This window comes from Epinephelus lanceolatus, chromosome 4 (assembly GCF_041903045.1).
Source record: "Epinephelus lanceolatus isolate andai-2023 chromosome 4, ASM4190304v1, whole genome shotgun sequence".
In the NCBI taxonomy this organism is placed as follows: Eukaryota; Metazoa; Chordata; class Actinopteri; order Perciformes; family Serranidae; genus Epinephelus; species Epinephelus lanceolatus.
This window is the reverse complement of record NC_135737.1, coordinates 31966141-31989802: the sequence shown is the minus strand read 5'-3', so window position 1 is coordinate 31989802 and position 23662 is coordinate 31966141. Positions and strand designations below refer to the sequence as shown.

Sequence of the window (23662 nt, the reverse complement as noted above, 5' to 3'; positions counted from 1 at the left end):
GAGAAAATCTGTGTCCATTTTTCCAATCTGGAATGCTCAGCCCCCCCTGCACTGCAGACCATGTTGTTGCTAACTCCCACTGTTGGTATGAGCAGGGTATAGTAGACAGAATAAGACAATATGCACAGAGCAAGCAGGGGGAGCTGCTAGTGCTGCAACAAGGATGTGATCTGTCACCAGCTTCCCTCCCGCGAACACTGCCAGATGAGTTTGATGGAGCACTCAGCCAAGCCGGAAGCACCACTGCTGTGTACTGAGCCCGTGTCTCTGTGGTAGTGGAGGAATGCTTTTTCCTCTGCACCACCCAGCTGCCTTCATCAGTGGACTACTTTAGGAGCTTTCTTGCATTGCAGTTCCTTTCACTTATTCATGCACTTCAGACTTGTATAGAGAAATTTGTAGGCAGGTGTGAGGTCATTTTGCATCCACGATAATGAGAATACGGAGCCAAAACATCAAACAGACTGTTACTGTCCAGCTTCTTAATGGGGCTCCCTGTATTTCAGGCAAAAACACACAGAGCTTAATACATATATGCTTCCACAGTCAAACACACACACAGTTGATGGACACTGTGACACACAGACAATCAGTCTAATGATAATTTATTGTGCACACAGTGGAAGGGGAAATTTGGACACACATACACACACACCCACAGATAGTGCCAAGGGCTGGATGTCACTGCTTCAGTGGTACTAGACATGTAATTATTCCAGAATTGTAGGAGCATATTCGACTTGACATTTCCATGCTCCACTGCTTTCTCATATATTTTATTTGAATTTATTTAAATAAATTATATCAGTTCGTTTCAAGGAGTAGATTCCACAGAATGGGCAAGTCAAGCCTAAAAAGAAAGTTTTAAATAAACGCCCCGCATCAAGCTATTATAAAACTACTCTCACTCCTCCAACTCCAACTTTTATCAGATGAGAGATTTTAGCCAAGTGACGGACACATGACAACATTGTCTCTTATACTTATTGTGCCCCCTCCCCTCCTCGTTTCTCCTTTCCTCTTATGAATTACTCCCTTTCTGCCCCTGTTTAATCCTCGCTATATCTTTTTTTTTTTTTTTCCTTTTTTTTGTACCCAACTGTTCATTTGTCTTGTCTTTTTCCTGTGTCAGACCCTGGCTACAGCTCAGGGTAATATTCTGGAGAACAGAGAGCTAATAAACAGTCTGAACCAGACCAAGGCAAGCAGTGCCTTGATCCAGGAGTCACTGCTGGAATCACACAGGCTGCAAGCGTCCCTGGACCAGGTAATGTACCCCAAGCACACATGCCTACACACACACACACACACACACACACACACACAATAACAGTGTCAGGAAAAACAGTGTTCACAGCCACCCTCACAGCACAACCTTTTAAGTGTTTTAATTGATTTTAAAAAGCAGTAATGGTCAGCAGTGGATCATCATAGCGTAATAATCAGTCCACTCACAATATGAGAGCGATAGAGAGAATACAGATGGATACTGGGGGCTGTTACAGAGAGGGAGAGAAAGAGACAGATCAAACACACACCACAGAGAGACTCAGGGTAGAGGGAGGCATGTGATAGAGGAAGTACACAGAAAACAACAGTCAGAGATTCAGACAGAGGCAAATTGTGTTGAATGTATAATGACATTTATTCCCAGCCTGCAGATCTCTCCACTTTTGTACTTTTGTGTAATTTCTGGAACAAATCATCATTTTACATTCAATACTTTTAGTGAAATTGAAGAGTGCACGCTATTATTTACAATGATGCAGTATTATCTAGTGTTTGGGCACAAACATTACTGCTCATTTGAGTGGTCTACAGATAAACAAACTCACAGCCACTCGTACGACAAACATCAGATTGCGCAGAGGCACAAGCAAGGAGTTATTGGCGATGCATTACACAGTCGTCCTCTAGGGTGCAGTGTTACACCAGAACTGTTATTACACTTCTTTTTCAGTTGCTTTTATTTATTTATCTCTCCCCTGTTTCTGTCTTTCTCATATTCACCCCCCTGTTCTTTTCCCTCACATTTCCTGTCTTATCACACCTTATGTTGTCTACCCTTATTTCTCTCTGTGTGTCCTTCCATTGTGGTTGAAATAAACATTTCGTTTCTATTTTTCTTCATATCCATTCACCCTGCCATCCATTCATCTGTGGTATTTTCTACAACTCTCTCTTTTTGACTCTCCCTCTTTTTCTCTGGCCCCTCTTTTTTGATCTCTCCTTGTTTTTATTTTAGGAGCGGGATGCCTACCTGCCTCTTGCAGAGAGTGCCAGCAAAATGTATTTTGTCATCACAGACCTGTCAAAGATCAACAACATGTACCGCTTCAGCCTTGCTTCGTTTCTGCGCCTCTTCCAAAGGGCTCTTCAGGCCAAGAAGGTGACTGAGCAACACTCAGATCTTATAAGAATTCCATTTGCACCCAACATAGCAGTGCGTTAACATGTTTATTTTGCAAAATTGTTCCAAATCATATGCTCTTGAGTGAAACCAACTTCAACACATTTATATAACTAGACTAATAAATAAATTATTTGATAGATATCACAAATCACAATTTGCCTCACAGGGCTTTACAGCATACAACATCCCTCTATCCTTAGGACCCTCACAGCGGATAAGGAAAAACTCCCCAAAAAACCCTTTAACGGGGGGAAAAAAAGGTAGAAACCTCAGGAAGAGCAACTGAGGAGGGATCCCTCTTCCAGGACGGACAGACATGCAATAGATGTCGTACAGAACAGATCAGCATAATATGTGTATAATAACAGTAGAAGTATGACTAATGACTAATGATGGCAGCAGCAGCAGCAGGAGGCATCTGGCGGGACCACGGCAGCAGCACAACCACACACGTCACGCTATCCAGGCACCGCTGCGAGTATGCAAATATTTGGTAACCGAATATATTCGGCTGAATATTGCAAAAAAACACACATTCGGCATTCGGTGGAATAAGTGAAAAGTAAGGCCAAATAATAGCGACGTGTTATGATAACGCAATCAAACAGCGTGCGGTGACGGACGGAGTAAAATGCTGGCAGTGTGGCAATATTTTACTCCATCTGTCACCGCACTCGCATTTGCGACTAAAAATAGTTTTGTGCAGGCAAAATAAATCATTAGCACACTGTGTGAGTACAGATTTCAACCAGCAGCAGAAACGAAAGGCGAATCCCGCCAGTTGCGGGTTTAACGGGGGGTTACAGACACAGACACAGACACGGACAGGAATGTATTCCTGTCAAATACGGCAGCCATAGTGCTCCGCGGTGCAAGATAAGGCTTACCAGCGACGGAGAAGTCCGGCTCCAATAATGTCCTCTTCTTGGCGTCATGACTGCCCAAAAGTACCTGGACAGCCGAGCCATGGCAGCACACAGGTATGTGACGTGTCAGAGGAGAAATGAGCCGTTCACATTTCTCTCTTTGTGGCGGGTAACGGTCCACAAACCTCACCGCACTTTAGGGACTGTTCTTTACTTATGAAGGGACTGTTCTTTACTTGTCAGGTGAGGGGGGTGGCTGATTGATTCTTATTTTATTTATTTATTTTATTTTGATCCCCCCTATGTTAATCACTTATTGATGCTGTTTTTGAAGTATGAATAAGTCAGTAAGTAATTTATTCCATTGAAATATCATTGATGTATTATAGAACAGTGATTTATCTTTTTATAAATGACAAAAGGCACATCTGCCTCATTTTCGTTGTGGTATCGTGATACTACTCAGAACCATGATACTTTCACTGGTATCGTACCGTGGGTCCCAATTTTGGTACCGTGACAACACTAATCTGGAGGGGGTTCATCTGCAAAAACTAATGAAAAACTAAACAACGGTATTCGGTACTCGGTATTCGGCCAAGCGTTTAATTTTATTCGGCTTCGGCCACAAATTTTCATTTCGGTGCATCCCTACATAAAGGGTAACAGAACTTTACGTCAGCACCCACACACAGTACAGCCAGAATAAGTTCCTCTAATGCAGTAATAAACACATTTAATTTCCTAACATTTAACAGTAAAATAAAGCAGATATCTAAAGTAAAAACAGGAGGCAGGAGAGAAACTAAACTCCAAACCACAGACATTCAGTTCGAAACTGCAAAAGTTTGGGGTTTTTGGTCCTGTTCCTGAGAAGGTCTGTCTCTGGCATGGCTAGGTGCGGCATGGCACGTCTAAACTGGCAGCATGGCTTTACTCGCCACGGCCAAGAGTGACAATGGAAACATGTACATGACTGTCGAGAAGGGGTTTTAGACTGCATTTTACCTGGTTTCACAGTTAGAAGATGCACATTTGTTTTGGAAGACAATTCTTCTCCTTCATATTTATAGGAAACTCTAAAATAGCAATGTGCCTCTCCTATGAGCTGCTTCAAGTGTAAACTTCACCTCTGTTAGTGTATTTGAAGAAATAAAATGTCACCATTCATGAGTTTGTTGACCTCACTCATGAGGTCAAGTCAGCCATCGCGGCTTTGGTATTAGGCCAAAAGAAAAGTTGTAGGAATGTTTTCTATTAAACAAATTGTAGACAACAAAAAATAAAGCCAAACAAAGTAAAACTGTACATGATGAAAAAAAGGAAGGTAAAGACCAGAGCAGTCCCAGTGATAGAGTGAGGCATAGCCTCTAGTTAATTGAATAATAGTTATTATTGAAAGAAAAAAAAAGACATTGTTTCACTGTAATGCCAGCTGAATAATGCTAAGTGCTAAAGTAAAGTCTTGTTTGAGCTTCATGTAGAAAATGACCATGGTATGTATGAAAGTACAGTTTAAAGGAATAGTTTGATAAGTTGGGACAGACATGTTTTCACTTTCTGACAGAGAGATCGATGAAAACATTAATACCACTCTCATATCTGTCCGTTAAATACAGGGCTACAGCCAGCAGCTGGCTAGCTTAGCTTAGCTTAGCTTAGCTTAGCATAACGACTGGAAACGGGGAGACAGCTAGTCTGATTCTGTCCAACGTAGTTGTAGTTCTGTAGTTTTCAGTCTTATTTGTTTAAGTACAGTTGGTAGAAAATGATTGCAAGACAATACATTTACGTGGCCACATTGTGACAGAAATACTATATTCCTTTATTGTTTGGGAATATTTAGTTTGTTGTAGTTTTGATAAACTAAGTTAAACTACATTTACTTTAAAAAAAACAACTGATTTTGATGAATTTAATTCAGTTTAGGTCGGCTTGATTTATTTCAGCTCATTTTTGTTTTCACTGTTTATCTCAGTCTGACCTGTGCAGCTGGAGAGCATCATGGACTGTCTATCACACTGCTGTTCTCCATCTGAGCCCTAAACACTGTCTGATAACCAGAGCACACACACACTCACTCTCACATACACAAAGGCACACAGACATTGGGTTGAGAGATTGAGCACTAATTCCCCAAATCCTGTGTGGGTTGTTAGAGCCAGTGCTGTCATCCAAGAATGTCACCAGGCAGCAGCTGGTCACCACTGTTACATGTTTATGTGAGTGAGTGAGTGAGTGTGTGTGTGTTTGTGTGTGTGTAGGTAGGCTCGTGGACACATTCGGTGAGTGTAGTCAGAATACTACATTGATTCATGGACTCTCTGTCCCTTTGTATCTTTTGGTTGTTTGTTGTTTTGAATGAGCAATTTGCCATGAGCTGCAGATGGTTCCCGAGTTTTGGACATAGAATTTTAACCTCTCATGACTAATATAACACACTGAGCAGTCCTCTTTTTAGCTAACATGCACAAACATATTAGCAGAGACACACATATGTTCCTACTCGTGTACTGTCCTGGATACACAAAACACACCAAACACAGGTTTTTACATGTAAACATGCCTGCAGAAAACCTCAAACAGAGGTCTAGGCAGGAGAAAAAGACAAACGGACATACTGAACAGTGAACATGGGATAGATAGAATGAAAGAAGTACATCTGACATTTCTCTTTTTCTCAGCGCGTCCCTCCATTTCTCAGGCATTTTTTATGAGTCTGATTCTCATGTATTAATTTTTCTTTTTCACTATTGCTATCAAGTTGAATTGTTTCGATTCCACACACAGTATGGATTTTCCTGAACAATGTATAGACTTATACAAAATGAATCCCTCTTAATCATCACTTATGACCCACGAGCAGTGTGTGGCGGTGTATTTATTTGCAGAGACTCTGCCCACTGCCTGTATTTTCTTAGCATCTTCTTATTTTGCTGTTTTTGGGACGTTTATGGGCACAGCACACAGATGAGGTTGGTACTTTATCAAAAGGTAGCGACTAGGTGCCAGACCGTAAGCAGCATGCATCCAAGAGGACGGCACTGAAAAACACAAATATAGCCAGGTGAAACGCCAAGCGGACAAAGCTTGTTCCAAATGAGAGTGAGTCTGGGGTTGGCTTTCACTTTCATTATCACTGGCGATGCTATTTAGAAACAGTAATCAACAATTCCTGCGTAGTGTAACTTAAAAGAGGAACACCAACACTTCAAGTCAGATCTCTTTGTGGTGATTTGTACATCAGAGAAAAAGAATGTGTGAAAGGGAAGAAACAGGATAAAAGTTAAGTGTTTCTTTGCGTCTGTTGAACAACCCTGAGGAGGTCAAGTTACCCTGATGTGACAGAAAGAGAGAAGACGTTTTAATTTCATCACTGCTAACAAAAGTAGCTCATATTCAGCTAGAATTAGAAGCACATAACACAGAGACACATGTATTGTATTATATTATTGAAGGCTGAGAAAAACCCTCTAAGTCTCTTCAGTGACAGCAAATCCCTCATACCTCGTCTCACCACTTTAATTTTTCTTTTTGTCCTTTTCCCTCTGTCATTGTGTGCATGCATGTGTGTGTATGTGTGTGTATTTTAGGAGGCAGAGAATACTGAAACCAGGATTGCTGCTTTAGAGGCCAGCTTGAAGAATATGGTGTATGAGTACGTCTGCCGGTCGCTTTTCAAGGTAATACACACGCACTTTCACACAGAAATAGAATACAGGTGGTTTTGGGCATCTCTAAAAATTCCTGTCATCACTGCGGTAATTTGCGGGTAGAGACAACAGAGTGAGGCATTTTCCTCCTTGATGTAACCTATTAGATGGGTTTGCATTGCAAAACAGGCTCAGCCTGTTTTGAAGTAGACCCCCAACAGTTTTATTTTTGCCTTGTTGTTACTTATTGGTTCAAATGATGGGACGTTAATCTGAAAACAACAGCCATTAACCATAAACACATCACTCATCATGAGAAAACAAATGTCTCCCCAGCTACCTAATGTTGTTATGAATAAGTAGCAAACATGTCTGACACAAACTGGTAAAAAACAAAACAAAGTAGGCTTATTAAAGGAGCTCGGTATTCAGATATTCAGAGCATTAATATAGCAGCAAACAAATAATCGCTCTGTAAAGATATAGTGGTTAGTTAGGTTGGTTCCACACTATCATCCAGACAAACACAAATAGTGTGGAATCAATATCACTTGAAGATACTCGACTTGAAGAAGTAGAGTCCTTCACCAACTTGGGCAACGTCATCAACAAAGAGGGAGGAACTGATGCAGATGTCAAAGCCAGAATAGGTAAGGCAAGGGCAGCCTTCCTACAACTTATGGTGCTCAAAGGAGATACAACAACAGAGAAAAATCGCCCTGGAGCCGAGACCTTGAGAACAACAAATAACACAGCTAGCAAAGTGCAAAGCTTCATAAACAGGTGCCTGAGAAGAATCTTGAAAATCCATTGGCCAGACAAGATCACCAATGAAGATCTTTGGACGAAGACACAGCAAATACCAGCTAAAGATGAAATTGGACGAAGAAGATGGAAATGGATAGCACACCGGCACACTCTTCAAAAACCAATGTCAAACTTCACCAGACAGGCTCTGACATGGAATCCTCAGGGGAAGAGAAAGAGAGGTAGACCAAGAAACACCTGGCGAAGGGACCTGCAGGCAGACACCAAGCAGACAGGATACACATGGTCACAGATAGAAAAGAAAGCCAACGATTGGGTACTCTGGAGGTCCCTTGTTGACGGCCTGTACCTCAAAAGGGGTGTGAGGCGTAAGTAAGTAAGTAAGTAAAGATATAGTGGAGTAATGGCATCCTGAACAGAGAGTAAAGTCACGCTACCTCTGTGTGTGTTGTAATGTGAGTTTCTCTGTTGTTTGTTTTGGTGGACAGTCCAGCCGCATGTAATTGTGGACAATCAGCTGTTGTTGCTGTTCGACAATGTGATCTCATCCATACTCGTCATGTTTTGCAGCTTGGGCAGAAGCCCTGCAGCAGCGGTTAACATCCGTCACCGAGCCATTAACACCGAAAGGCTCAAAAGCGTCATTAAACCCATTAATAAACAGTAATATTCATTGTGTGGTGCTAACAATTGGCCCTGTCATGGTGTGTGTGTGTGTGTGTGTGTGTGTGTGTGTGTGTGTGTGTGTGTGACCGTCCCAGGCACAGGGTCCCCATCTCATGATAACCTGACCGAATCCAAACGCTGTGCACAGCTTTACAATAAGATTTTCACTGTTTCAAATAGTAACATTTGCGGTTAAGTTGCAGTGATTGGAAAAAAAAGGTTGTGGAGAATTCTCGGGGATTGGCTGAATTTGTGTTCATTGTTGCAACATCGCGACATCCTGGAGGGACTAATTGCAGGAAGCAACGGTGAACAACAGCGTGTAGAGAAAGGATTTTTTCACATCTGACTCAGCGAATTAAGGGTAATTCAGGCAATTTGGCATAGCATAGCCTGAAGTGTAATATGGACTGAACAACTAAAGTATTATACTGGCATTTTGATTTTTTTACCTGCATACTCCTAATCATAATACAAGGTTTTAGCTGGTTTACACGTAACAAGGTTGGTTATTCTCCTGCAGGTGCACTGGAAACTTTGTTATTTTGTAATATAAAGTAGTAGTATGGTAGTATTCTTAATCATTGTTTAGAGCAAATGCACAATCAGATAATCACATACATTTACACACTTATACAATCAAACCTCTGCAACTAACACAGTAATCAAGTGTCAAATATTGACCAACAGAGCAATCATTGCATTGATCAGGCAGTAAATGGTAAATGTAATTTCACTGTCTTGTGTTTGTGTTTGTGTGTGTGTGTGTGTGTGTGTGTGTGTGTGTGTTGCCTGAATGGTAATGGCGGTTTGAGGCAGAGCCAGGGTGGCTGTTAACTGCTGATCACGTCCATAGGCTATCAACACATGCACACAAACAAACACACACATGTGCACACACATATACACACACACACACAAACATGTCGACAGCAGCAGTCTAGTCATTAGCAGAGAGGAAACACTGGACTACATTATCAGTGCTCCTGACAACACCCACTGCCTGTGCTACAGAAGAGATAACTTCAGTGGGGAGAGGAGAGAGGTGGGAGAAGGGGTCCAGTGCAAAGATAAAGGTGGATAATTGGCAGAGAGGGTAAAAATGTGGAAAGCATAATGGGGGAAAAAGAGACGAGAACAATTTGAGAGGACATAATATTAGAAAACTTAAAGATCTATACATCTGTGAAAGAAAAACACATTATCATTTTGCGGCAGACACTCAGACTATTTTGTATGTGTTAAATTCCAGCGCAAACGCATCTGATTCAGCTTAATAAGGTATTGATTGAGAATGGCTAGACACATCAAAGCTTTAAACAGTGTTGCTCTACCAAATATAGATTGTTGAACCTCTCATAAGCAAAGCCTTATTTCTATTTTGTATTTTTTTAACAGCTTTCATTTTAACCAATGACGTGTCCTGAACAGCAATGTTTTCAGTGTTTAACTATACTGCCTGGATTTGCCCATGGGGGTGTGTTTATCGAACAGGCAGGCAGATATCTAGTACAGATACTGTCAAGTCAAATCAGATTTTATTTATAAAGCCCAATATCAAAAATGACAAATTTATTTCAAGGGGATTTACAATCTGGTTTTTTTTAGGGTTTTATCCCATCTTTTTGGGCTGGTTGGGTCTCAAAAAAATTTGTTTATTATATTGGACAGTTTCTCAATTAATGTTAAGTTTAGAAAAAAATAATATTTTTTACCTCTGCAATGACCTGGAGGTTTAACTTTATTGTGACAAACCAAGTGCTTCAGATACAATAGATATTGCATGTAGGCTTTTTCACTTGTCTGTATAGTACCTTAGTAAATCGTCCTGTTTTTGGAAATGTTCATAGAGAAGTCTGTAGAGAACATGCAACAATAACAACGTGAAAGCTTTTCTTTTTGACACACTGGTGTACACTGGAGGGGTGCACATTGAGGAGATAATATTTTAGAGTAGTAAAGTAGTAAACCATTAAATATAGAAAACAATAAGATTGTGTATCTGTGTTAAATGTACGTGAATGTCTATGTGGAAACACTTGTCATGTTAGGTCCTCATGCGTGCTGGTGTGTGTGACTGTGGATGCATCTCTCTCGGTACATGCAGAAGTTTGAGTTGCACTGATGTGCTGAAGTGTGACATATTCCAGGTTGTACTGTCTACTGAGGCTGCTGTCCTGTCACTGTCAGTATGACGGCAGTTCACACAAACACTCACAGACTTTTTATCCTCATTGCACTCTGTTTGCTTCATTTCTCTCTGACAGATATGCACGCACAGATCAGCACATGCACCAGAATGATGGGACATTGTGCCATTTTTTGTTTGATCAGTCATATCGTCTTGCGCGGCTCTCTCAGTTCAGCTGTGTCCACTGTCACCTCAGTTGATGGAGTTGAACTTGGCAGCTTGGTGTAAATCATCCAGACATCGGATCAAGAGACAAATCACAGAGAGGGTCAGAAATAGGGCATAGTGGCGATGAGCTCTAGTCCAAATGTAGCTTGAAGGTTAGCCTCACCGCTGCTCAAGCTGGTTCTACAGCTGTTGGTAAAGTACCTAATGTAATATTGGGTGACAGGCAGGCTAAGGTCTTTAAAGATGTGGAATATACAGAAATAATTTTTAAAATTCAGTTATTGCACGTGCCCAGATACCTACCACAGAAAAGAATGAGCCCATTGTTCAACAATTACCTACACTTTGAGTTATAGTCTTAAACCTTATCACAGCTACACGTAGACTGTAAGATCAAAACCCATCGAGCTGAGCATGACAGCTGCGGGGAGGGGAAAAGAAAAACTAAGGAAGCACTAAACATAATGTGTGCAGGAGACTGAAATCCATTTTATTCTTTGGAGGAAAAAGCTATTGTGTATCAGTTTGTGGGTTTAGATATTTATGTGACACACTACCTGACCTGTGTCCCGTGCTTGCGTCTTGTGGTAACAGCTTGACACAGGAATATTGTGGGTCATGTGGTTTGGTGTACAAGGGTCCCACATGGCTTGGTCTTATGTTTGGAAATGTAGGTTGAACACAGGAGGCACAAGATTGGATTGCTGTGGCAAATTGTACTATAGCACTATTCTTCAAATATTTCTATAGTGTTCTTGCTAGTAGTGCATACGTTAAAGTCCCCCTCCATTCAAAAATATGTTTTTCTTATGTTTATGAGCCCTAAAATGTCTGAGCTTGAGTATGCTGACTTGTATCTGTGCAAAGTTTTTCACAAGACAGGTATCTAACATGGGGAACACATACAGTACAGGCCAAAAGTTTGGACACACCTTCTCATTCAATGCGTTTTCTTTATTTTCATGACTATTTACATTGTAGATTCTCACTGAAGGCATCAAAACTATGAATGAACACATGTGGAGTTATGTACTTAACAAAAAAAGGTGAAATAACTGAAAACATGTTTTATATTCTAGTTTCTTCAAAATAGCCACCCTTTGCTCTGATTACTGCTTTGCACACTCTTGGCATTCTCTCCATGAGCTTCAAGAGGTAGTCACCTGAAATGGTTTCCACTTCACAGGTGTGCCTTATCAGGGTTAATTAGTGGAATTTCTTGCTTTATCAATGGGGTTGGGACCATCAGTTGTGTTGTGCAGAAGTCAGGTTAATACACAGCCGACAGCCCTATTGGACAACTGTTAAAATTCATATTATGGCAAGAACCAATCAGCTAACTAAAGAAAAACGAGTGGCCATCATTACTTTAAGAAATGAAGGTCAGTCAGTCCGGAAAATTGCAAAAACTTTAAATGTGTCCCCAAGTGGAGTCGCAAAAACCATCAAGCGCTACAACCAAACTGGCACACATGAGGACCGACCCAGGAAAGGAAGACCAAGAGTCACCTCTGCTTCTGAGGATAAGTTCATCCGAGTCACCAGCCTCAGAAATCGCAAGTTAACAGCAGCTCAGATCAGAGACCAGATGAATGCCACACAGAGTTCTAGCAGCAGACCCATCTCCAGAACAACTGTTAAGAGGAGACTACGCGAATCAGGCCTTCATGGTCAAATAGCTGCTAGGAAACCACTGCTAAGGAGAGGCAACAAGCAGAAGAGATTTGTTTGGGCCAAGAAACACAAGGAATGGACATTAGACCAGTGGAAATCTGTGCTTTGGTCTGATGAGTCCAAATTTGAGATCTTTGGTTCCAACCGCCGTGTCTTTGTGAGACGCAGAAAAGGTGAACGGATGGATTCCACATGCCTGGTTCCCACTGTGAAGCATGGAGGAGGAGGTGTGATGGTGTGGGGGTGTTTTGCTGGTGACACTGTTGGGGATTTATTCAAAATTGAAGGCACACTGAACCAGCATGGCTACCACAGCATCCTGCAGCGACATGCCATCCCATCCGGTTTGCGTTTAGTTGGACGATCATTTATTTTTCAACAGGACAATGACCCCAAACACATCTCCAGGCTGTGTAAGGGCTATTTGACCAAGAAGGAGAGTGATGGAGTGCTGCGGCAGATGACCTGGCCTCCACAGTCACCGGACCTGAACCCAATCAAGATGGTTTGGGGTGAGCTGGACTGCAGAGTGAAGGCAAAGGGGCCAACAAGTGCTAAACACCTCTGGGAACTCCTTCAAGACTGTTGGAAAACCATTTCAGGTGACTACCTCTTGAAGCTCATCGAGAGAATGCCAAGAGTGTGCAAAGCAGTAATCAGAGCACAGGGTGGCTATTTTGAAGAAACTAGAATATAAAACATGTTTTCAGTTATTTCACCTTTTTTTGTTAAGTACATAACTCCACATGTGTTCATTCATAGTTTTGATGCCTTCAGTGAGAATCTACAATGTAAATAGTCATGAAAATAAAGAAAACGCATTGAATGAGAAGGTGTGTCCAAACTTTTGGCCTGTACTGTATGAATGAGGGAATAGACTTTGACACCACCGGCAAGAAACCTGAAACCTCTCCTGGACTGTTCAGTGCAGGCAGTAAAAGTTAGCATTAGCATAGTGAAATGTTTGTGCAGTTTTTGTGACTGTGCAGTTTTTGGATGTAAGGTGGACCTTGAAGCTTCCTTTCCATCACACCGTAGCAGATATTATTGTATGTTTCAACCACTAACACTGTGTCAGCCACTGTCAGTTAGACTTCAAGCCAGCAAACAACATAAACAAATAAAAGCTGCTAACTACACTTACCATTTTGGCGCACAACAGAACTCCTTATCTAAAGCGGGATTTATACTTGTGCATCAGCACAGACTTAAAATTCTATTTTGTGGAGGCTTTATTATCTTCGTAGTTTACTGTTCTTATCTGTCAAATTAAAGTAAATAAAAGCTTAGAAAACAGACAGGAGGTCTGCATTGCCGTGACGTGTAGTTACATTTCTGGGGAGGTGCACGTCAGGCTACGTCATAGGGTATGGCGTAGGCTCTATGTCGAAGTAGAGTCTACGCGGGGTGTCGGTGACTTAGTGGATAGAGCAGGCACCCCATGTACAAGGCTGTTGCCGCAGCGGCCCGGGTTCGACTCCAGCCTATGGCCCTTTGCTGCATGTCATCCCCTCTCTTTCCCCCTTCACACTCAACTGTCCTGTCCATTAAAGGCAAAAAATGCCCAAAAAAATATCTTTAAAAAAAAAGAAGAAGTAGAGCCTACGCCGTAAGTATGCAATTCGACGCAGAAGTATAAATCCTGCACGAGTCTGGATCTGACTGTGGCTCAAGCATGTGTGCCTGAATTCCTCCGATGTTTCCTTACAGCTAACACTAGCCAGCTAGATGCACACTGCTCTTTCACTGTTCGAATTAGTGCAAGCAGCGCTGGAGAAAGTGGAAAGCGAAACCTAAGGCAGACAGCAGTAGTGGGCGGAGGCCAGATCCAAAATCTCTCAATGACAGAGAAAGAGTGAATTTGCTTCTGGCCCTATTTCAGATTTTTTTTTTAATCTACTATGTGGGAAAACCATGTTAGACAAACAAAATACTATTATTAGTATAAGTATTTTTTAAATGTGCCTAGGTGCACTTCAAGATGGATGTAAAAGACCACGGGGAGTCTAGATCATCTCATGTGATCATTAGATGCTGATGCCCTTTATTGCCCGTGCTGTCTCTGTGGCAAACAGGATTTAATCTCATCCAATAATACTCTAATTCATTAACTATTCAGTAAGCACATCTGAATGATTATAGCCGCTGTGGCTGCAAAAGAGGTTTACTCAAATAGACTACTATCTCCCTTATGTACCTGAATTCTCAGCAACAATGGCTACATCTGGTAGCAGTGATATCAGCTTCTGTGAATAGCCCAACCGATTAGATTAACACTGTCATTTGACTTATTGCCACTTTACAAAAAACAACGTTGAGAGGTATTACTGAATTGCATGGTATTTCTCATTGGGTCGTCCTTGCCAGCCAGTTGTTAAGTGCATGAAATGAGATTTACATAAATATACATGACCGGCATGGAGGCAGTGTGGCTGTATTTCAATGTGAATGCCATTAGGTGCGCTGCCTGTTATTAAATTTAGCGAATAATTATGGTGGTAATGTTATTTCCAGCAAAATATCAGATAATCAGTAATAACAAGTAACTGTAGAGAGAAATAGGTCATTAAATTAATGCTCTTGGAGGCCATTCACACCACTGAACTTCATTTTAATATGTCAGGTATGTCTGGAAAAGTAGATTTGTGTACATTGTACTGTGCTACTGTATTGTGCCGACTGTGACACCAAGGTTTAGGTTTCTTTTGTCCCACCTATCTCCTACATGTATGTGTTTCTCTCTATCTTTCATCTGTCTTTAAAATTATTTGCAGCATGTATTTGGTTGTTTACAAGTTTTCTTTTTCAGTTTTTTTTTTTTTTTTTTTTTTTTTTTTTTAACAAAATGAAAACTATGGCATCAGAGGGGGGTTCAAACTTTGCTTTTCTTTTTCTTTCTGCCATGTTCACTATAACCACTGGATATTCTTGGTCACTGTCCCTCTGTTTCTCTCTGTGGGTGGGAGCAGGATAAGCATCTTGATTAGTTGCTGTTTCTGTTATCTCTCTCGAACTCCACCAGTGGATGAAAAAGAAAGAGAGGCAGACACACACACACACACACACACACACACACACACACACAGACATACACACAGAGAGAGCGTGTAGGAATGATAGAACAGCCAGTGTGGTTCTTGAAGTCCCTGGGGCTATTTTGTCAGTGTGTAGCAACCCTTTACAAGCCCCTTAGTTAGGCAGGCTGAGCTGCTTATCATGCAATGGGAACACGTGTGTGTTTGCCTCTCCTCGGCCTGGCAGAGGTGCTGACATTCTGTGCTCTGCCATGACTTTCTTTGTTTGTAGCTGGGTTTTGAGCAGGACAGAAAAACATGTTGTTGTACATGTGACATATTCCATCTATGCATCAGTCTTTCTTTGCTTTCTTCTCTCTGTCTCAGGCTGACCAGCTGATGTTTACTATGCACTTTGTGAAAGGCATGTACCCTGAACTCTTCCAGGAGAATGTGAGTATCTTTGTAGTTTGAGGATCTGCGTATTTATTTGAGAGTAAAATTAAAAATAGCTGATTTCAGCTTTATAACTGCCAAATATTAACACTACTGTTGTTATAGGAGTGGGATGTCTTCACTGGATCCATTGTAGGAGAAATGTTTAAGAAAGAGGTAAGAGTGAAGCTTTTTGTCTGAAAAATAGGCCGTACTGTTTCTGTATTTGTATTTGACCATGTCTCCTCTCTGCAGGAGTTCCCTTCTTGGATCGATCAGGAGAGGCAAGGAGCAGTGGCCATTTTTAAAGTAAACACTGATACACACACTGACGCACACGCTACCCATCAACTGTATAGCCATCTGTGACAAATTACAGAATAGTGCTTGTAGGATATTTCTCCAACCAGTACAAATATGAAATAATAGCTCAATCCGATTTAAATAGAATGCCAGTAAAGCAAACCTTACTGATTTATTTAACATTATTTCTTGACCTGTCTTTCACCCTTTTAACTTTTGCCATCCCTCTCTCACAGACTACATTCCCAGCCCTCTACCAGTCCCTGTGTTTGAGTGACTCAGACCTTTGGCTGTCCTTCTCGCAGAGCTCGCAGTGTGAACAGGAAATCCCTTCCTCCGTTGCCAAGAAGATTACTCCCTTCCAGCAGGTCAGCTTTCAATCAGAAAAAAAGAAAAAGAAAACAGTCATTTCATCAGCCAAATGGAACAAGTTATCATTATTTACAGAGTGTATCAAAAGTCTACACACTCAAAGATTTTATGCATTTGTTACCTCTGCCAAAAAAAGTTGTGTTTGGAGCTCAATTTGTTTGATTGTTTCTCTGTCAGTCAGCAGATTATAGCAGAATCTGTTGTAAAGTTAGTCCATACAGTAGGTCTGAGAAGAACTGATCAGGCTTTAGTGTAGGGAGGTGGGTGTAGGTGTTGTCTTGTTCTTCTTAACTGTGACACATAGCAACAAAAATATTATTTTCCCCTTAGATATGTTTCAAGATGACAGTTATGGTACATCCACTTCTGCTTAAACAAAAGCCCTGTTTCCACCAAACACTTTCAGTATGGTACCTTTGGAACCAAAGTAACCCCTCAGACATGGTACCTAGACCCTTACGTTTCCACCATAGACAGTACTCTTAAATGTGGGTGGGGTTGTTGTCACTCACTGCTCCATCCAGGACTGACTGTATTTCCTCATTATCGGTGACACAGATGGAAGTTTGCACCTGGTTTATCGTCCACAAAACGAGGCTGCACGGCAACATTTCAGAACAAAATAGAACAGGCTGCAGTGAGAGTCTCTCTCCATGGGATATTTACAAATAGCGGATTTGTGCATTTAGTCCTTTTAAGGCAAGCTCAGGGGTTTAGTGTTGCAGGAGCCCACAGGAGCGACGCTTTGTGACTTTTTCTTTTTTGTCCCAGTTAGGATTAGAATATATGCAGTTCACATAACCTGTTCGAAATAAACATAAACGCTTGAAGATCCACTCATTACTAAAAGTGTATGTCATATAAAAACTAAAGTGATGGTCAAAGCTGTCACAGTGACATTTAAGGTGTGCTGATGGAGTCACGTTGTTAGCTCATGCACTGAGTAACATTAAAGGTTAACATTCCACCTTAAAAGTTGCTGGCAGTCGGCCCAGTGAATTAAGCTATTTTTTTTCCCAGACTGCAGCTGCAGCGAGATGCAGCAAAACATCCTTTCATTTTATAGTTACCATCTTCAAACTCTCCACAGTATGAACAGTGGTTACATGAGCCTCAAAACCAGCCACAGCTCAGCCCTGAGCAGAGTGAGCGTCCACTGTTGACCAATCAACAGACTGCAGTGTTCACAGCTCCACCTTTTAGTACCAGATCTGTGTGCTAGGTACCCCAACAGAGGGGGGACCAAAAATGGGGACAGTACCGAACAGTTCCATTGGTACCATCCACAACTTTTCACAGTGGAAACAGGAAAAAAGCGTACCGAACTGAAGTGAACCGTACTGCTTGGTGGAAACAGGGCTAAACTGTCTGCTATTATTTGCAGAACAGTTTTTGATAAACACTCTAAAAACTGTTTAAATTTTGTTTTTGTATATGCCACATCATTTGCATGATGATTCATCATGATTGATGTTCCACAAATCTGCATAAAATCCTTATTATATAAACAAAAAAACACCTGTATAGACTGGCATTTGTATAACATTGTATATGTATTGTATTGTATACATTGTATGTATGTGTGTTTATGGATATATGTTTATGTATATGTATGAGCAGTGAGTATATAAGTAATATCTGTATCTAAATATGTGTGTGTGTGTGTGTGTATATATTTATTATGACTGTACACTGATCAAGTATCCATCTCAGTGATAAATACGTCACAGTACAGAAGCTAAAGATGCTTTAACATCTGTTTCACTGGGACTTTAAACACATAGTGCATTTGAATTTCATCAGCTGTTGGTGCCACAGCAGCATAATCAGTTTAAATGACCTGAACTCAGTTGCAGTGACAGTGACTTGGAATTTTGCACAATTCATCCACCTGTATAAAAACATGACCAAACAATTTTTCTCCAAAACAATATTAATGATGTCGTTTATCACTAAGTTCATTTACTAAATAATAAATTCAGAGACTAGGGCAGCCTTGGCAGAGGTGTGAGCTCTCTAAATCTTTTCTCATGATTACTGTGATGTCTGCAGTGACAGCCCACTAAATCTTTTATTATTATTTTTTTTCACTAAAGCAGACAAGTCATTGTGATGGGAGCAGAAATGATGTTTGTGCCTTTGAGCACACCCCTTCGCATGTGGTTTGAGATTGAATAAAGATTTAGCTAATCTCATTTCAAAGCATGAACAAGACGGCAGCCACTTATCACTAAAGTCAAGTATCCACACTCGACTGTCACTCCAGTTGACTTACTCCTTTCATTCGTGTATTGTGTTCTCATTTTTTTAAAGATCTCACAGACTATGAATTTGACAGTGGACGTGTATCTGAATAAGCCTTATTTTTTTGCTTTTGGATATGTGACATTTTGTTTGATATTGTGTGGGATTGACCCTCTGTCTGCAAGGTTTTAATAGATATCTGTTGTGTTTTCTCTTTGCTCTCCCCAGCTGTTACTGGTTCAGGCAGTCAGACCAGACAGACTGCAGAGTGCCATGGCAGCATTTGCCACCCAGGCCCTGGGTAAGTGTTTTATATTAGGGCTTTTATTTTTTTATTATTTCAGTCAATGACTCAGTACTGATGTGGACCAGAATGCGTATGAATAAAAAGCATTTACTACTAACAAAGAAATCAACCACATTCACAACATAATTATATAGTAACCACTCTAAAAATGGGTCTCGACTTAATATTTTTCAAGGTTTGTCTTCTTTCCTTATGTCTTTGCTCTCACTTGCTCAGACTAAGACCCTAAATGAGTATCACAGTCATGAATATTATAGACGTGTTTCACTTCTTTAAGTGTATTGCAGATATTAACGAAGAACAAACCAACAAATTAAGTGAAGCTCTTCTTTGTACAAAGCAACAGGAATTTGATGAGCTCTCTAAAGATGTGAACAACGTGACTTTTGTTTGTTCTGATAAAGCTTCAGTAAATATTTGCCCGTCTGAATTTGAGTGTGATTACTCTGAATAACGAGCTGCAAACATCAAAAATGACGAGATCCTCCTTTACCCGTTTTGGAAAGACTACTTTACTTCTGCACACTCATTCTGCTCTACAGAAACATGCTTTGTTTCTCACAAGCACCTTCTACCTTCACACTCCACTCAAACAAAATATTCTCAGACAAGACTTTTATTCTGAATGTCTGAGCATTACTTGTCTACTTCTCGTCAACGGTGAGATTTCACGAAAGTCCTCTCCACCCTTTCTCTTTGTGTGCCTTCCATCGCTGTGAGAACGCCACTGTCCTTGAGTAAATGCCACATACACAAACACATACACACACTTCTCTGTTCTCTTTTCCTGTTGTCTCTCTCTCTCGAACACACACACGCGTGCACACACACGCACACACACACACACACACAGTAATGATGTTGCTAGAGAGTGGTTAGTTTATTGTGCTTAATGAGCCCATTCATTCAGTCCAGATAATCCTAATGGTGTGTTGGCTTTTGACTGCAATATCTGGGATGCTGCTAATTGATGTCAGGTGAAACTAATATGCAGGTGTTAAAGTATGTGTATGAAACCAATTTTCAGTGGTGTGTGCTGTGACAAGACATGCTAATTGACTTCTGGTGTTATTAGGTTCATAGGTTCTGCTTTTATTGGCAAAGTAGGATTGTTTTGTTTGTGTGAGAAAAAGCATGTACAATATGTCAGCTTTGTGTGTGTGTGTGTGTGTGTGTGTGTGTGTGTGTGTGTGTGTGTGTGTTCTTGGACATTTTTGAGCTGCTTATGATCCAGTTAATTACTAATGCCAAAAGTAATTTTCCAGACAATTTAGCTTGTAGGTAAAAAAAACAACAACAAACAAACAAAACAAACAAAAAAAGAGGAAAAAGGAGTTGCTACTCTGATTAAATATAGAAAATGTACAAAATAAACCATGTGGAACATATTATATATAACACAACAACACACAGCCTGAGCTGCCTAATATGAAACTCTTCTTTCACAGTAAATTCTTGGTTGTCCAAATGTTTTCACAGTGTTTTCCTCTCTGATTATCTCATTGCAAATACTAGTCGCTATTTCTAATATACTGTTATGAAGGTTAATATCAACCAAGAACAAGAACACAGTTATTATTTACTTTACTTTCTGGTCCAGCCCCTGCCTTTAACAGTCATACAATATACCAAATACACACATGCATTTTAAAAAGCCTAACTGGGTGTGTTAACCTTGGGGAACTCTATCTGCTTTGGATGTCAGCACCTTTGTCATATGAATATTCATTAATGAACAAACAATAACTCAAGGCCAAACATTCCATATTTTAATGAGAAAATCCACCCCAAAGTATAATTTACATTTTGCTGTTCCAATCGCTTTTGACAGTAAAGTAAACCTGTGTGAGACTATGATGTCATCAGGTAACAGTGGTCCAGTGATATGTCATTTTTTAAGCTGTGGGCAGATAATTGTTGTTACATATGAGCAAGACTGAGAGTCTAAGGGGGCGATCACACAGAAATGAGACGCTAGAAACACGGACGCTTCAAAGACGCTTGAAACGCTGGAAGCGCTTATTCAGTGCATGCTAGACAAAAAAAAAACCAGCAAGGAGCGCATGTGGAGCGGGGGTGCTTGCGCAACACCCACACACACACACACACACACACACACACACACACACACACACACACACACACACACACACTTGTCATCTCCCTATGTCTCCCCTTGAATATAGTGTTTCCCTCAAAGACAGTAGAGACAGTAGCTTACATGAAACTATCACAAGCTCATATCCAACTTTGTTTATATAGCACTTTTCATACATAAAAATACAGCACAAAAACTGTGAACTATGAAATAAGGTCACCAGCCCTCATAAATCCCACTGTCTGAATGTTAACTAGCTGCTACGACGATAATATGCTAGCTAGCTAGCATATTATCGTTGTCGTCAGTTACATTGTACTCACCAGACAAATTCCTTGTGCTGCTCACACAGCACCATGCGTGTCTCCTCCTGTGTTTGTTCGAGTACTGAGGTGTGTGTGTGTGTTGTATAATTCTTCAAAATCAAATATTGTCAGGATAAATTTCTCGTCTTTGGATTGCATTGTGTTGCCTGTCGCTCGTAACTGCCGTACACTGCTGTAACTGACCAAACTGCCATAACTGCCACAACAAAACAGGAATGAGGATTTGATTGGCTGCCTGGGCCAATGACGATAATGAGAAATGGTGCTACTAGCGTCTGACGCTCAAAAAGTTGAAAATATTTTAACTTTTCAGTGCCTACGCGCGTCTAAAAAGAAGCATCTATAAGAACGCGCGTCTAAAAAGACGCCGGAAAAACACCCGTCTAAAAAGACACTTGAACGCCGGTCAAACGCGCGGTATCATAGGAAAACAATGGTTTTACTGGCGTTGCGTTTCTAGTGTCTCATTTCTGTTTGATCGCCCCCTACGGTAACACTAGCAGCTCTGAGAAAGAAAGGTTTACTCTGTTACTGTAGTTGACCATGTTAGTATGCTAACATTTGCTAATTAGCCCTACACACAAAATTCATCTGAGGCTGATGGCAACGTTGGTTAGTTCTGCAGGTAATTGTTAATAAATGACAAATCCAATTTCTGACCTGATAATGGCATTACATGGAAAGTCAAGGGATCATCAAAGTTAATTTAGTTTATACTGACGAGGACATGAATGTCTGGATCGTTTATAGCAATTGTCCAGTATTTGTGGAGACATTTCACCCAGTTTGTACCTCATGATGGCATAAGAATCAGAATTTAGTGTCTGAATGTCATGACAGTTCATCCAATTCTTCCAATATACAATATTTCAGTCTGGACCAAAGTGGTGGACTGACCGACCAACAGACTGCATTGCCATCCGTAGAGCCATGCCGCTATCATGGCTAGAAATAAAACAACTGATGTAATGAATTGGAGCTAATTCACAGACACATTCCATGATAAGGCTTTTAAATTCACAGTAAAACAACAACTAAACAAACATAATCTAAGGACAGTGTTCAGACCAAACAATGGGCATTACACAGTATATGCTGTAGTTGTCCCACTGTGATTTTAATAAAACACTTGCCCCGTGGGAGGTTCGAACTCACGGCCTTCAGATTATGAGACTGACGCGCTGCCTACTGCGCCAACGAGGCTATAGAAATTAAGTAAAAATATTGAAAAAATGAAAACAAAAATCAACATTCAATTTGTATACATACATAACAATGTATTTGAACTACAAGTTGTCGAAATAAAGGTTACAATCAACCTGATATTCTCAGGTTGACATGACAAAACCATGACAAAGCCATGACAAAGAGGGATGTGACACTGGTTGAGGGAAGAAAAAAAAACAAGAATACAATGGTATATGGCAGTCAGTCAAGTGAGTGATGAATGTATGTGCATCGATGAGTGAGAGGTATGGTACACAATTTTGAACCTAATTGTGGTGTAATGGGGAATGTCAGGGGACCATAAAAGCCATTAGAATCTAGTGTCTTAATGTCATGACAGTTCATCCAATATGATATATCATTTTGGACCAAAGTGGTGGACTGACTGGCTAACAGACTGCATTTCCATCCATGGAGCTATGGTGGCTAAACATAAACTGATGTAATGTATTTTGGGCTAATTCACAGTCCCTTATCATGACATGGCTTTAATATTCACAGTAAAAAAAGAAAAAACAGCAACTAAACAAGCAAAATTTAAAGATTCTGTTCAGACCAAACAACCAAACCATGACATAGAGGGATGTGACACAGGTTGAGGGAAGAAAAAAATGAGAATACAATGGTATATGGCAGTAAGTCAAGTGAGTGATGAATGTATGTGCATGGATGAGTGAGAGGTATGGTGTCAGGGTGTTTGATAGCATAAAGCAAACAAAGATGAGCAGGAGAGATACTGGACTGGGGGCAGTCCTCTAACCCTTAAGGCAGTCAAAAATAAAAAAAAAAGAAACTAATGTATGAAGGCAACATTTTCAACGTTACAAAACAATGTGCAGAAAAAGTTGACATGCGATTTTAGAGTTGATAAACGACCCCCATCCCGAGTCTCAGGTTCCAACAACAACTTATAATTTGAGTTTTTGATTCTTATGCT

General features: G+C 40.6%; 1 protein-coding gene and 1 non-coding gene across 2 annotated transcripts in view; one reads left to right on the top strand and one right to left on the bottom strand.

Annotated features, from left to right (window-relative positions):
* Positions 1 to 23662, top strand: part of dync2h1 (dynein cytoplasmic 2 heavy chain 1) — a 152523-nt gene that overhangs the window by 71890 nt on the left and 56971 nt on the right. The window contains exons 74-81 of the mRNA XM_078167136.1: positions 1133 to 1267; positions 2246 to 2389; positions 6873 to 6962; positions 15801 to 15866; positions 15975 to 16025; positions 16104 to 16157; positions 16388 to 16519; positions 18996 to 19068. Coding sequence (XP_078023262.1) covers positions 1133 to 1267; positions 2246 to 2389; positions 6873 to 6962; positions 15801 to 15866; positions 15975 to 16025; positions 16104 to 16157; positions 16388 to 16519; positions 18996 to 19068 — 745 coding nt within the window. The remainder of the gene's footprint in view (positions 1 to 1132; positions 1268 to 2245; positions 2390 to 6872; positions 6963 to 15800; positions 15867 to 15974; positions 16026 to 16103; positions 16158 to 16387; positions 16520 to 18995; positions 19069 to 23662) is intronic.
* Positions 22629 to 22701, bottom strand: trnam-cau (transfer RNA methionine (anticodon CAU)). Its single transcript has one exon. It is a non-coding gene; the product is annotated as a tRNA-Met (tRNA).